This window comes from Alexandromys fortis, unplaced genomic scaffold (genome assembly GCF_014885135.2).
Source record: "Alexandromys fortis isolate MF-2015 unplaced genomic scaffold, M_Fortis_MF-2015_v1.1 scaffold_291, whole genome shotgun sequence".
Classification (NCBI taxonomy): Eukaryota; Metazoa; Chordata; class Mammalia; order Rodentia; family Cricetidae; genus Alexandromys; species Alexandromys fortis.
This window is the reverse complement of record NW_026068163.1, coordinates 89,388-105,169: the sequence shown is the minus strand read 5'-3', so window position 1 is coordinate 105,169 and position 15,782 is coordinate 89,388. Positions and strand designations below refer to the sequence as shown.

General features: G+C 50.8%; 2 protein-coding genes across 3 annotated transcripts; both read right to left on the bottom strand.

Annotated features, from left to right (window-relative positions):
- Positions 1-4,510: 4,510 nt before the first annotated feature.
- Positions 4,511-6,060, bottom strand: LOC126491932 (tubulin alpha-1C chain-like). The gene has a single exon (XM_050127918.1). It carries the CDS (start codon positions 5,954-5,956, stop codon positions 4,607-4,609), a length of 1,350 nt encoding a protein of 449 aa, XP_049983875.1. The 5' UTR covers positions 5,957-6,060; the 3' UTR covers positions 4,511-4,606.
- Positions 6,061-7,276: 1,216 nt separating this feature from the next.
- On the bottom strand, positions 7,277-15,174 carry LOC126491901 (uroplakin-3b-like protein 1). Of its 2 annotated transcripts, XR_007589484.1 has the most exons (7): positions 14,667-15,174; positions 11,801-11,953; positions 11,391-11,610; positions 10,315-10,391; positions 9,963-10,071; positions 9,510-9,826; positions 7,277-7,523 (listed from the first exon to the last, which is right to left on the bottom strand). XR_007589484.1 is itself a non-coding variant. In XM_050127845.1 (6 exons), exons 1-6 carry the CDS (start codon positions 14,737-14,739, stop codon positions 7,424-7,426), a joined length of 732 nt encoding a protein of 243 aa, XP_049983802.1. In that variant the 5' UTR covers positions 14,740-15,169; the 3' UTR covers positions 7,277-7,423. The 2 variants fall into 2 exon arrangements, 1 of the variants encoding a protein (XP_049983802.1); XM_050127845.1 differs by lacking the exon at positions 9,510-9,826 and having other exon boundaries at positions 14,667-15,169.
- Between the last annotated feature and the right edge of the window lie 608 nt (positions 15,175-15,782).

Below are 15,782 nucleotides of genomic sequence, written 5' to 3'. Positions count from 1 at the left end.
GGAGGGAGGGAGGGAGGGAGGGAGGCAAGGGGAGGCTGGGAAGGCGAGAGCAGAGAGGGGGTTAGGATGGAGAGAGGGAGGGAGGGAGGAAGAGAGGGAGGTCAGAACAGATAGGAGAAGGGATGGAGAAAAGGGGGAGAGGGAGAAGATGGGGGAGGGGCAGAAGTTGTTATCATTATGGGTTAGGAGGCTGAGGCCCAGGTTGGGTCAAACAGAACACTCTTCTCACCCTAATAAGCTGAGCGTGACAGAGAGTAGCTGTGATCCAGGGTACCTGACCCTATAATGCCCCTGACCACTCTCCCTAGGATGACATGTGTGTTATATGACTTGCACCCGGGGAAGATATTAGGGTGAGAAGAGTTTTAAGAAGCCCCCCCCCACCACACACATATACATAAACTAATACACAAACACACATACACACATACATACACATACACACAAACACATGCACACACAAGCACACATACAAACACACACACACACATATATACACATGAATACACATACACAAACGCATGCACACAAACACACACACACACACACACTGGGAGTCACGCTGTGCTGGGCTCTTCATATGTGACTGAGGTGACTCTGGCCTCAGCTTCAGGCGAGGTCCCAGGGAAGTGGATTGCGTCTGTGTGGCGGGGCTGTCCTGTAGAAGGAGGCGTCACACCTGGGGAAGGGCATGAGTTGGACGGGACATGTCCAGGGTTTGATGTGAGGATCAGAGGACCTCAGAATGCGCAGGTGCAGAACACAGCAGACGAGGACCGTGAGGCTGTGTAACAGAGTGGAGAACACAGGGCAGCTACGATGGGGCCCATGAGTGGCAACAAGAGACAACTGGGGGGGGGGGGCTGTCTCCACAAACAAAACTTGGAAAATTTGGTCATGAAGGTTTGTGCCTGCAAGCCTAGTGCTCAGGAAAAATAAATAACTAAATGTCATTTAAAATGAAAAACAAGGGGACGTGACAGGCTTGGGTGTGACTCAGAGGGTAGAGTGCTTGCTGAGCATGCAGGCAGCCCTGGGTCCCATCCCCAGCACCCCATAAAATGTGTGACGGCACACCCTTGTGATCTCAGCACTCAAGAGGTAGAGGCAGGAGGATCAGAAGTTTGAGGTCATCCTCAGCTACATAAGGAGTTTGAGGATAGCCTGGGCTACATGAGGCCCTTCCTGTCTTAAATAAATAAATTAATTAATAAAATTAAAATCCCACTCTTGTCCTCCGTGTGTCCAGGAGCTTGGCTTCCGATTAGACGTATCCCCGAGCGAGATGACAGAAGTGGACATTGTATCCCTTTGGCTCCTTCTTGGGGCTCAGGGGTTCCTGCTGGCCCTAGGCCACCCACAGCCCTGCTCTCTGTAAACGCTCTCAATTGCTCTTCGGGACGATCGGGATAATCGACCATCTGTTTCCTGCCCTGGCCGCTCATTCAGGGTGTGGATTGAGGCCTAACAGACTGAAGGCGTCCAATCAGTTCATTCGGCCTTGGCCTTTTTTTCCCTTCTGGTTTTTTGTTTGTTTGTTTTTGTTGTTGCTGCTGCTGCTGTTGTTTTGTTTTGCTTTCACTGGTTTGTTTTTAAGACAGGGTCTCCTGTAGCCCAGGCTGGCCTCAAATTACAGGCTCCAACCTGTACTGTTACATCAGGGTTGCACAGTGCTGGCCATGGAACCCGGGACTCCACGTGTGGCAGACGAGGACTCCGCCAACTGAGGCACATCCTTAGTGTCCCCTCCCCTTGCCCTTTCAGAGGCAGGATCTCCTGTAATCCCAGTTGGTCTTGAACCCCCTATATAGCTCAAGTTGGCCTTGAACTTCTGACCTTCCCACTGCTACCTCCCATTCCTAGGGTTACAGGTGTGTGTTGCCAAAATGACCGGTTTGAACCTTGGTGTTTTACCTGGGTGGAGGGGTGAGGTCTAGACTGATCACCCAGAGGGAAAAGACTATGGGGGGAGCTGAGGGGGTGGACCAGACTGAGGTACACAGAGAAACCCTGTCTCAAGAAACAACAGCAACAAAATGGAGTGTGGTGGTGCATGCCTTTAATCCCAGTGTTTGGGAGGCAGAGGCAGGTAGAGGCCAGCCAGGGCTAATAGTGAGAGTCTGTCAAAAAAAAAAAAAAAAAAAAAAGAAAGAAAGAAAGAAAGAAAGAAAGGAGGGAAGGAAGGAGGGAGGGATGAAGGAAGGAAGGAAGGAAAGAAAGAAAGAAAGAAAGAAAGAAAGAAAGAAAGAAAGAAAGAAAGAAAGGGTCAAATAAGAAGGGGCAGTAGAGACGGCTCAGTGGTTAAGACTGCTTGTTACTCTGGCAGAGGACCCAGGCCTGATACCCAGAACCCACATACGTGGTGGCTCACAACCAACTATAACTCCAGTTCCAGGGGCTCTCATGTCCTTTTCTCAGGGCTGAAGGTCTCAGACATACACATACATACACACACAATACATACATATATACACACACATGCATGCATACACACACATACAGACACATATACATGCACAAACATACATACACACATACATATATACACACATATACACATACACAAACATACATACACATACACATATACACACATACATACATATATACATACACAAACATACATACACACATACATACACATATACACACATACATATATACATACACAAACATACATACATACACACATATACACAATACACACATATACATACACACATACATACATATATACATACACACATATATACATACATATTAAATAAATAAGTAAAATGCTGGGTGGCATGATAGGGCATGGACGTGATCCTACATCTTGGGAGGTGAACACAGGAGAATTAGTTCAAGGTTATCTTTAGCTAATGAATGACTTGGAGACGAGCTGGGATTCCATCTCAAAAACACAAAAAGACTCTCGGGAGCCGGGGGTGGAATCCTGCTTGTTCTCTAAGCCTTCCTGTCTCTCCCAGACGAATTATTACTTGGTCATTTGAGAGTTTCCTCCGTAGAGGAGCCTTATCTATCTGTTCAGGACCATAAACCACTTAGGGCCATTTGGAGGGATGGGGACCCAGCCAGCCACACTTTGCCTGACTTCCTGCCTTCCAGGGTGAGGCCCTACATGTGGCACCAGCAACCACGCACCCTGCCTCAGGTCATGTTGTCCCTAAACTGCCTGCCCGGCAGAAACGCGCCACTGCTTTTGTCTGGGCACCCCGCCCTTGCCCACCTGGCACAGGTGTCCTGCTCTTTCACCAAAGCCACAAGGCTCCAGGAAGCCTCCAGTGTGGGTCTTTCCAACGGCTGAGTGCACTGTCCCCTGCATCCCCACCCTCGGCAACCAGGGAGATGGTGAGGGCAGAGCCTTGCTGGGCATCTGAGGTGTAGAGCAGGGTTGATGAGAACACATCCTGTTTTGCTTTGGGCAGTGTTGATACTAGTTTTGGGAAGCAGAGCTTCGTGTGTGTGTGTGTGTGTGTGTGTGTGTGTGTGTGTGTGTGTGTCCTGCCCCCGGGTCCCAGCCCTGTCTGGTCTTCCCTCTCTGGAAGTGTGGGTTGTGTCAAGGATCGTCTTCTTCTTCTTCTTCTTTTTCTTCTTCTTCTTCTTCTTCTTCTTCTTCTTCTTCTTCTTCTTCTTCTTCTTCTTCTTCTTCTTCTTCTTCTTCTTCTTCTTCTTCTTTTCCTCCTCCTCTTCTTCTTCCTCTTCCTCCTCCCCTTTTCCCCCTTCTCCTCCCCCTTCTCCTCCTCCTCTTCTTCTCCTCCTCCTTCTTCTCCTCCTCCTTTTCTTTTTCTAGATTTTTATTGTGTTAGTTTTTTTTAACAAAACAAAACAACAAAACAGGGTCTTTCTACATAGCCCTGCCTGTTCTAGAACTCACCAGGTAGACCAAGCTGGCCTCGAACTCACAGAGATCTCTTGCCTCTGCAAGAACAGCTCTTGACTACTGAGTTACTTCTCCAGCCAACAGAGCCTCACTATGTACCCCGGCTGCCCAGAACTTGGCTGTAGACCAGGCTGGTCTTGAACTCACAAATATCCACCTGCCTCTGCCTCCCAAGTTCCCTGAGTCTTAATATCTTATTTTGAGAGCTTTTCCCAGAGGAGTTAAGACAAGGGGACAGGAAGGCTGCTCAGGTGATGTCTTAGTGTTCCATTGCTGTAAATAGACCCTATGACTATGGCAACTCTTTTTGGTTTTGTTTTGTTTTTCATGGCAGGGTTTCTCTGTGTAACAATCCTAGTTGGAATCAGCTCTTGTAGATGAGGCTGGCCTCAAACTCACAGAGATATGACTATGGCAACTCTTTTTTGTTGTTGTTTGTTTTTGTTTTTTTTTTCGAGACAGGGTTCTCTGTAGCTTTGGAGCCTGTCCTGGAACTGGAACTCTTGTAGACCAGGCTGGCCTTGAACTCACAAAGATCTGCCTGCCTCTGCCTCCCCAGTGCTGGGAATAAAGGCATGTGCCGCCACCACCACCCAGCCTATAACCATGGCAACTCTTTTTTTTTTCCCACTTGCACTGGAAACATTTTTATTGACAATTTAGGACAGTTAACACACAGACAAAGAAAAGACAATGAAGAGTAGACAATGCACCACGGGGCTAATATTCCTCACCCTCATCATCTCCTTCAGCACTGTCGGCTCCAACCTCTTCATAATCCTTCTCCAGGGCAGCCATGTCTTCACGGGCCTCAGAGAACTCCCCCTCCTCCATGCCCTCACCCACATACCAGTGCACAAAGGCACGCTTGGCATACATCAGATCAAACTTGTGATCTAGGCGGGCCCAGGCCTCAGCGATGGCTGTGGTGTTGCTCAGCATGCACACAGCTCTCTGGACCTTGGCCAGGTCTCCACCAGGTACCACAGTGGGAGGCTGGTAATTAATGCCAACCTTGAAGCCAGTGGGGCACCAGTCCACAAACTGGATGGTACGCTTGGTCTTGATGGTGGCAATGGCAGCATTGACATCTTTGGGAACCACGTCACCACGGTACAGCAGGCAGCAAGCCATGTATTTACCGTGGCGAGGGTCACATTTCACCATCTGGTTGGCTGGCTCGAAGCAGGCATTGGTGATCTCTGCTACTGTAAGCTGCTCATGGTAGGCTTTCTCAGCAGAGATGACAGGGGCATATGTGGCCAGAGGGAAGTGGATACGAGGGTAGGGCACCAGGTTGGTCTGGAATTCTGTCAGGTCAACATTCAGGGCTCCATCAAATCTGAGGGAAGCAGTGATGGAGGACACAATCTGGCTAATGAGGCGGTTAAGGTTGGTGTAGGTGGGGCGCCCAATGTCGAGGTTCCTACGACAGATGTCATAGATGGCCTCGTTGTCCACCATGAAGGCACAATCAGAGTGCTCCAGGGTGGTGTGGGTGGTAAGGATGGAGTTGTAGGGCTCAACCACAGCGGTGGAAACCTGGGGGGCTGGGTAGATGGAGAACTCCAGCTTGGACTTCTTTCCGTAATCAACAGAGAGCCTCTCCATCAGCAGGGAGGTGAACCCAGAGCCAGTTCCCCCGCCAAAGCTGTGGAAGACCAAGAAGCCCTGAAGACCTGTGCACTGGTCGGCCAGCTTGCGAATTCTGTCCAAGACAAGGTCAATGATCTCCTTGCCAATGGTGTAGTGACCACGGGCATAGTTATTGGCAGCATCTTCCTTGCCTGTGATGAGCTGCTCAGGGTGGAAGAGCTGGCGGTAGGTACCAGTGCGAACCTCACCAATAACCGTGGGCTCCAGGTCTACGAACACTGCCCGGGGCACGTGCTTGCCAGCGCCTGTCTCACTGAAGAAGGTGTTGAAGGAGTCGTCTCCTCCCCCAATAGTCTTGTCACTTGGCATCTGGCCGTCAGGCTGGATGCCATGTTCCAGGCAGTAGAGTTCCCAGCAGGCATTGCCAATCTGAACACCAGCCTGGCCGACGTGGATGGAGATGCACTCACGCATATTTAGTCCTTGAAGTGGTCCGCGAAAACTGAGTCGGAGAGGGTGATTAGGACCTCCCACTAGCAGACTACCAAGGAGTCCGGGGGAGCAGCAGTGAGTTAACCTTGGCAACCCTTATAAAGAAAAACATTTAATTGGGGCTGATTCACACTTCAGAGGTCTAGTCCGTTGTCATCAGGGTGGGACATGGTGGCTTGCAGGCAGACACGGTGCTGGAGAGGAAACTGTGAGTTCTATGTCTGGATCAGCAGGCAGGAGGAAGAGAGAGTGAGACACTGGGCCTGGCTTGAGCTTCTGAAACCTCAAAGCCCACCCGCTAGTGACACACTTCCTCCAACAAGGCCACACCTCCAATAATGCCACTCCCTATGCGTCAACAGGAGCCATTTTCTTTATGTATTGTAATACTGGCACTCAGGACGTCAATGCAGGGAGATCATGAGTTCCAGGCCGGCCTGGGTAATATAGTGAGACCCTGCCTCTAAGGAAGTGGGCATGGTGGGGTACACGCCTGGAACCCCAGCACTTCAAGAGGCAGGTGCAGGAGAATCAAAGCGAGCTCAAGGCTCCGGCTGCACAAAGAGACCTTGACTCTTGCAGCTCAGGAAATGATTCGGTAGGTGCCTCGCAAGCACCTGAGTCTGACGCCCAGCACCTGAGTCTGATGCCGGGCACCTGTGTAAAAACCCAGGCACAGCAGCCTGTGTTTGTGACCCCACTGCTGGAGAGACAGGGAGGGACCCCTGGGGCTTAGTGGCCAGGTAGCTGAAAGGGCCTGGAGAACTCCAGGTTCACCGACAGATCCTGTCTCAAAAGAACAAGGCGGGGGCTGGAGAGTTGGCTCAGCCATTGCTGTTCTTTGTTTGAGACAGGGTTTCTCTGTGTATCTTTAGATCTTCGGCTGTCCTGAAACTCATTCTGTAGATCAGGCTGGCCTCGAACTCACAGAGATCCACCTGCCTCTGCCTCCCATGTGCTGAGATTAAGAGTGTGCACCACTACGCCCGGCAAGCACCCGCTGTTCTTGCAGAGGACTCAAGTTCAGTCCCCCGCACTCACACAGTGGCTAACAACTATAGCGAGACTCCAGTTCCAGGGACTCTGATGCACTCTTCTGGCTTCCTTGGGCACCAGGCACGCATGTGGTGTATACATGTACATTCAGACAAAACACTCATACATATATAAAAAAATAAGGTGGAGAGAGAGAGAGAGCGCGCAAGCTGTGGGTTCCATGTGCACACATAGACACGCACACGTGTGTGCATGCACACACAAAGAGAAGAATGTCTGGGGTGGGGAAGATGTGAGACAAACACAAAAGTATTAGGGAAATTTATTTCTGATAAGAACCGGCTAGTCCAAGCTTTGGATTGAAAGCGTTTCCCCCTAGAGTTCCAGAAGGTTCCAAGCAGGCCCCAGTCCAGGTTCAGCCGCTTGGCCCCTGGAGAAAGCCCTTGGAATCTCTCAGGAACTCTGCTCGGCCCGAAGGCTGTCCATGTGGTGGGTGTGATATTGTCTCATGCGAACTTGCTCCTCCGGGCTGGATACAGGAGTGTTCCAGCAGCTTCGGGAGATCGGGCAAGAGAAAGTGAGAGAGAAGGGTCAATGAACGGCCTTAATTCTGCTTCCACTTTGATGTGGGTTCCAGGGAGTTTAAAAGAACACCAGAGCTCTCTTCCATGAAACCGGCCCTGCTAACCCAGTTTCTAGCTCCCTTGTGCAGAGTTTAGATAAGACCCCCCTAAAGTTGTTGTTGTTAGTTAGGGGCGGGGCTATGTGTGTGTGTCAAAGAGCACACGTGACCCAGTGAGCCTGCTCAGTGGGTGAAGGTCCTTGCTACCAAGCCTGAGAGCTTGATCCCTGGGACCCACATGGTTGAAGGAGAGAAATGACTCCAAGAAGTGGTCCCCTGACCTCCACATGTGTGTGATGGTGCACACATGCTACACACGAAATAAATAAATCAAGTGTAGCATAAAAAACAACTTTACAATCGGCTCCTGCCTCTCTGTCATTTTGTGCATTTTTACATTTGTTTATTTTGTTTTTGTAGTCCTGGCTGGTCTGGAACTTGCTATAGACCAGGCTGGCCTTGGATCCAGAGAGATCTACCTGACTCTGTCTCCCAAGTGCTGGGATTAGCAGCCTGTGACACCATATTAGGCTCTCTCTGTCCCTTTGAAAGTAATTGTACTGGCAGGAAAGAAGATATTCTTTTTCTTTCTTTTTTCTTTTTTTTTTTTTTTTTTAAAGACAGGGTCTCATTAGCCCAGGCTGGCCCTCAGCTCCCAACTGAGGATGGCCTTGAACTCCTGGTCCTCTTGCCTCCACCTCCTAGGTGCTGGAATTACAGATGTGTACCACCATGCAGTCTGTTCTCAGCAGTGCTGGGGAAACCTTTGTCACGCGCGGGCAAGCACTCTAGCAGCTGAGCCGCACCCCTAGCCTGGGAATAAACACTTAGGTCCCTTCCTTTGGCTACCAGACCATAAAACAAGGGGTCCCAAGAAATTCCGCAGGAATCCCATGCTGGGAAGCAGAGGGCTGACGCTGGTGCCAGCCAGGGGGAGACTGGCAGAAGACAATGGCGCTGGGCTGTGATGGCGGGGACCACACCGTCACCAGGATTGCTCAGCTATCTTGTCCGGATCCCAAAGATCGACTTAGCGAGACATTGGGTCTCTTTGTTACTCTTTCCCACGTAGGGACATTGAATACATACATCTCCTTTCTCTGCCTTAGACTACTTTTGATTTATTTTATTCTATCACTTTGAAGTGTGTGTGTGTGTGTGTGGTGTGTGTGTGTGTGTGGTGTGTGTGGTGTGTGTGGTGTGTGTGTGGTGTGTGGTGTGTGTGTGTGGTGTGTGTGTGTGTGTGGTGTGGTGTGTGTGTGTGGTGTGGTGTGTGTGTGTGCGCGCGCGCGCGCGCCAGAGGACCGGATCCCTCTGGAGCTGGAGTTGCAGGTGTTTGTGAGCCGTAGGCCTGGATGCTGGGAACTGAACTCAGGTTCTCTAAGCATAGTCCACACTCCTAACCACTGAGCCATCTTTCCCGCCCTCCTTCTCATCATGATTTAATTGTTCACCCAGGATGGCTGACGGAACCCAGCTTGCTAGGGCTGCCAGCCCCTAGGCTTTGGCCCTAAGAAGTCCAGTAACACCTTCTTGGTGCCTGGCCCCACCCTACATCCAGGGGTCCTCTGCACCAGTGGTTCTCACTTCCTTCCTAACGCTGTGACCCTTTAATACATACAGTTCCTCGTGTTGTAGCGACCCCCCGACCATAAAATTATTTTTGTTATTCCTTCATAACTGTAATTTTGCCACTGTTATGAACCACAATGAAAGCATCTGCTATTCAGGATATCTAACATGTGACCCTTGTTAAAGGGTCGTTCATCGGCAAAGGGGTCATGACCCACAGGTTGAGAACCCCTGCTCTAAAATGTATCAGTAGCTCTCTCTTGATTATGCTCCACTGTTGGTTCCCGTGGGCCTGTGAGACAGAGTTCGGATCCTCTGCAGGACACCCCGATTCCCTGCTCATACCTGCTGGCAAACTGTCTCCAGGAGTAATGGCCTGGGCCCACACACCTCCCGGAAACCTCTGCTTCTCCTATACAGAGATGCCTCTCCAGGTCCCTCCGGGCGTTGAATGTCTTTTCTTCTGGGAACTTTTGTGCCAGCCCCCAGTACTTCAGCTCTCTGGCTGAGATGTCAAAGCCAAGGATTTTAGTGGGCTGAGCCTGACCGCAATTCACCTTTCCACCTGCAGGGCTTCACTTTTGGAGTGTTTTCTGACTACTCGCTTGCAACTCCGAAAACTGCCGCCAGGGGGCAAGCGGCGACCGCGGAGAAAACCAGGCCTTTGATGGCGACAAGGGAGAAGAGCTATAGGTAAATTCTCCTTCATCTTCAGGGGGAAGAACTTCATCAGACAACAGCAAGAAGAAACCAAGGCTACTGCTGGGAGGCGGGACAGCACCAACCCTGTCCACTCACCTAGCGGATATGAGCAGGGCGAGGAAGACCGCCAGCAAGATTGAAGAGAAGACGATGATGATCACAGTACTCTTGCTTCGGGACCCTGGGGCTCCTGGGAATGTCTGGGCTTCACAGGTAAGCAGTGAAAAAGTTATTTACCCCCACAAAAGAGTCATTTAGTCAGCTTCCAGACCCACTCTCCCGTGTCCACTGGGGAGGTGTGAGAATCCCATAGACTAGAGGAGGGGGTACGGGCAGAGAACTGGATAGGATAGCGCTGATTTGGGGAGACCTACTTTCCCCAGGTCCCTGATGTTCCCGGTCTATTAGCACCCCGTACACATTTTGAGCCACTCTTAGGTCCGCATACCTTGCTGCAGGTAGATTTCCTCAGACCACTCCGTCTCAGCCACAGGACCCTTGGCGTTCATGGCCAGGAACTTCACTCTGAACAGAAGACCAGCGTTGGTGGTGGGGACCCACCACCCCACGGTTCTGAAACCCTCAGATCTTAATGCCAGGGATCCCAGCCCAAGGCAGGAGCCGGGTCCTGGGACTAAAGAGCACAGCCCCAGAACCCCACAGAAGCTGTGACCTATTTGAGTTGTGTGACATTGGCGGTGGCCCTCACTGTGTGTGTGTATTAGATCTCTCCGTACCAAATATGAGTAAATCAAGCATCTAGTGAGAGGAGAAAGGGACCAAGGCTAGTCCCCACCTAGGAATGCCTGGTCTGGATCAGGGTCGATCCATACGCTCTGTCAGGACCTCCCACGGCGTGAGCCGGTGAGTTAGAAGGATGCTACTTAAAGATGTGACCATAGTAAGGGGACACATTGCACCCATGTCAGGTAGTTCAACTGCCTGTAACTCTCATTCCAGGGGATCAGACATGTGTGGCCTCTGAGGGAACCCACACCCGCGTGGACAAAACCACACGCACATAATTAAAAACAAAATATTTTTTTTCTTTTAAGAAAGAAAGAAGGCTCAGTGTTTAAGAGCACTTGTTGCAAAGGATCCAGGTTCAATTCCCAGCATCCACATGGAGGCTCAACATCTCCTTGGGCACCAGGCACATACGTGGTACAAGGACATACATGTAGACAAAACAGCCATACACAGAAAATAATAAAAAATAACTCTAAAAGGGAACTATGTAAGGACCTGCCTGCAATCCCCCAGTGAGAGGGTGGGGTGTGCTAAAGAACCCGTTCAGCTTGCTCCATGCCCAGGTTCCACCCCCAGCACCACTAACATAAATAAGAAGGGAAGGAGGGAGGGAGGGAGGGAGGGAGGGAGGGAGGGAGGGAGGGAGGGAGGGAGGGAGAAAGGGAAAATACTGGGGAACTCAGGCACTCTATTTGACTTCAATGAACCTTCTAGTAGCTGCCCTGGGCTCCTGTTTGTCCCAAGCAAGGCCCCTTCCCCATCTTTGTTGCTCACCTGTAGGGGCCAGCACCTGGCAGAGGAGAGTTACAGCCCAGGGACTTCAAGGAACACTTGGTATCATTGCCAACGCGGAGGATTCGGAGCTGGTTGCCAGACTGGCCACCCTGGTAGTGTACCCGGCTGGTCCTCAGTGTGAGGTAGTAGCCGTTGTGGTCAAAGCTGGCAGGAGCATGTATGTCCTCTACCTTCTGTGGGGCAGCAAAGTACTGGGTGGCTGAGGGAGGCACTGAGGGTCAGTCAAAGGGAATCGCGTGGGCAGGACCGCAAGGTCCATGCTAGCAGGCTCTGACAGCCTTTCCCAGACACAACCCCCCCAAGCACCTCCCTCCCAGCTCCCCTGCCTACTAAGCCTCTCAGACCCCAGCTCGGTTTGCCCATTTCACAGCGAGAAAGCAAACACGTACCGTTGCTATGAGCCACCACCAGCCAGATGGGGTCTGGGTCAGAAAGGCTGACATTCTCAAACTGGCCCAGGGGCTGCTCCAGCGTGAAGGTGGACTGTGTGAGCTTTCCCAACAGGGTGGCGCTGGAGAGCTGGGGGGCATAGCCAATGCTCTCTGGGCAGAGTGGGGAAAGAATAAATCAGTCCAGCTTCAACCACGGCAGGATGTGTCCATCACCAAAGCCACATTCCAAAGGGAATTAAGGAACCATTTTTTATATATAATTTATTTGACTTTATTTTATTTGCGTTGGTATGAAGGTGTCAGATCCCCTGAAGCCGGAGTTACAGACAGTTGTGAGCTGCCATGTGGGTGCTGGGAATTGAACCTGGGTCCCCTGGAAGAGCAGCCAGTGCTCTTAACCTCTGAGCCATCTCTCCAGCCTGTTAAGGAACAATTTCTTCCACCACACTTTAATTGATTGATTAATTAATTGGTTAATTAGTTCTCTGTCTCTCTCACTCTGTGTGTGTGCATTGTGTGTGTGTGTGTGTGTGTGTGTGTGTGTGTGTGTACACAAACCCATGTGTGCCTCAGGTCAAGGACAATTTGGGGGAGTTGGTTCTCCACCATGTGGGTCCTGAGGATCAAATGCGAATTATCAGGCCTAACAAATGTCTTTACCAGCTGAGCCATTTTACCCGATCAAAAATTAAGGAATCTTTATGGCAGGTGCCCTTGGGAGGCTGTGGAGCACCTGGACCCTCCCTCTCTTGGCAGCCTACTAGAAGGTAGGTAGGTAGGTAGGTAGGTAGGTAGGTAGGTAGGTAGGTAGGTGCTGTGTCACAGAGGGAGGCTCAGGAGACTCAGATTCGGGGCATCCAAAACCCTAGGCTGGGCTTGTCCAGAGACCCTGTGTGTCCCTCCTACTCAAGCCTTGTGGTCCAGGCTCATTTGTTTGATGAAAATGAACAAGAACTAGAGAGATTTGATTCCATACGTAGTAAAGCGTCTACCTCCCAAACATGAGTTTAGATTACCAGAATCCATGTCAAAAGCGAGGCATGGTGAGAGGCCCTGTATGGGAGGCAGGGACCAGCTGATACCTCGAACTGATGGAAAGAGTGACCTGGCCCACATGGCAAAGTTCTGGCCTATGAGAGACCCTGTCTCAAAGAGAAGGTGGAAAGACCCTGAATACCAGCATCCATGGTCTTCTGCTGACCTGTACACACTCCATAGAGCCACATACCTGTAACCTTATGTGCATATTGCACAGAGAGAGACAGAGAAGATCCTCATAGAAAGGGCAGAGGGGGAGGCACACAAATGTCCCCTGGACTGAGACCCTGACTCTGGACACAGACTACCTAGTGGGATCTGAGGCCAGTTTATCCAAAGACATTACTTCAGACCACCTAGTGGGACCTGAGGCTAGCTCATCCAAAGACATTACTTCAGACCACCTAGTAGGACCTGGGGCTAGCTCATCCAAAGACATTACTTCAGACCACCTAGTGGGATCTGAGGCCAGTTTATCCAAAGACATTACTTCAGACCACCTAGTGGGACCTGGGGCTAGCTCATCCAAAGACATTACTTCAGACCACCTAGTGGGACCTGAGGCTAGCTCACCCAAAGACATTACTTCAGACCACCTAGTGGGACCTGAGGCTAGCTCATCCAAAGACATTACTTCAGACCACCTAGTGGGACCTGAGGCTAGCTCATCCAAAGACATTACTTGCTCCTTTCTCAGTTCTTTGCCACCCCCATCATCTTCCATTCTCACCGTGGCCACATGACCAACATCATCATGGTCACATGACCAACGTCTATCCTTTCAATCCTCATCCCCTAAGTCCCCTTCTCAGATCCATCTAAACAGTTTCGTATGCTACAGGGACCCCTGGGGAGCACCATGGATTTGTCCAGCTCTGCTGCTCATGGGAGAAGCCCGGCCCTCCCCTCAGTCCTCCTTGATCCTCCCCTGCCCACAACCAAAGCCATAGCAGGATTCCAGCTCCAAGCCCCTAACACTGGGACAATAAAAAAGATGAAGTGGACCTTTGTGCAAGTCTCGTATCAATTCAGGGCTGCGGAGATGGCTCAGTGGGAAAGAGGTTGCCTTGCAAGCTTGGGGACCTGAGTTCTAATCCCCAGCATACTCGTAAAAAGCCGAGTGCGGTGGCACACATCTGGAAGGCCAGCTGTGGTGGACACAGACAGGTCCTTGGACACTGGCACCTGAAGTGATCCTCTGAGCTCCACACTGATTGTGCACGGACACAGCCTTGTACACAATGTGTGTTTGATTGGAGACAGGATTTCTCTGTGTAGTCCTCTCTGTCCTAGAACTGAGATCCACCCAACCCGATAAGCTGAGTTCTGTGCCCAGGATCTATCAGCTGGATCCTGAAAGTTGCCCTCTGACCTCCACACTTGCATCTTTACATGCATTCCCCAATCCCCATATACACACAGCTACATAGACATGCACACACAGAGAGACACACACACAGACTAAACAAACAAATAATAACAAAGTCCCCATTGTACCTTGGAGGACTAGGGTATCCTGTATACAGAAGGTAGGTAATGTTTGCTTCATTTGAGGGAAGGGAAATAGAGCTATGGAGAGGAGGGGTTACTTAGGAGCCATTGGTAAAAGTGTGGGCATGAGAATCCAAAGGAGGAGAGAAGCAGAATTCTTGCTCTTCAGTCTGGCGGGCAAGAGACAGGTGGCCATCTGTGATTGTCTGAGGTGGGCTGGATGTCTTGACACACCCAGGAGCCCAGTCCACAACCAAGGGAAGGGGTGCTGGGGTGCTGTAGGTATTCCATCCTACAGAGGGTTGAGTACCCCGCACTTCCCAGCCTCACTCACCCAGACCTGCCCCACACTGGACCAGCAGCAACAGCGGCATCAGCAGCAGAGACCGTCTCTCTTGGAGCCCCATGGCTGGGTTGCTGTCCCTCCTTCCAGGTCCGCCTGCAGTATGGCCCCAGCTGCTCTGTCTGGGCTGGGCTGCTCTGGCTTGGAGGTGCCCCCTCCTCCCGTACAACTGGTTGGACCAGCTCAGGGGCTGAGTCTGTAGGTTCTGGGGGATTCAGCCTCACTAGGCATGGGTCTGAAGAAAACAGAACAATGAAGGAGACAAGCCAGGACATCTGCACCCCACTCCAAGAGGGCCTGCGCTGGGAGGGGCCAGGGATGGAGCAGGCAGTTCTGGGCAAGGGCTGTGCCCATAAAAACCCTGCTTACCTGTCCTGGGTCCAGGCCACTAGGAAGGGAGGGAGTCCCCTTATCTTCTAGACAAAGGACATAGAAGATAGGTGTCCCTTCAAGATAGTCTCAAGATCACCTAAGCTGACGGACAAAACCTTGAGGTGGTCCAGCAAATGTTGACCCTAGGACTCTCTCTCTCTCTCTCTCTCTCTCTCTCTCTCTCTCTCTCTCTCTCTCTCTCTCTCCCTGTCCCCCCTTCCCTTCCTCTCTTCCATCACGTTCAGGTAGTTTCTATGCTGGTATCAAACTCAGTACATAGCCAAGGATGACCTGAACTCCTGATCTTCCTTCGTGAATGCTGAGATTACAGGAGAGTGCAGGCCACCACAGCTAGCAAGCCACAGTGTGTTCCCACGTGGATAATGTTTTTCTATCTCTATGTGTGTGTGAGATATGTATAAGAAAGATGAGAGAGAGAGAGAGAGAGAGAGAGAGAGAGAGAGAGAGAGAGAGAGGCTGAGATGTAGCTCAATGAAAGAATTCTTTCCTGGCATGTATATGACTCTGGGTTCCTTCCCCAGTATCACAAATATATGTATGTATGTGTGTGTGTATACATACATGCATACATACATACACACATACATATTCTCTCTCTCTCTCTCTCTCTCTCTCTCTCTCAAAAGGATGTTGAAAGCAGTCATCAGAACGAGGATCCAGATATAGTTAGAGCCTCACACCTATAATCCCAGCACTCAGGGAGGAGGATCAGGA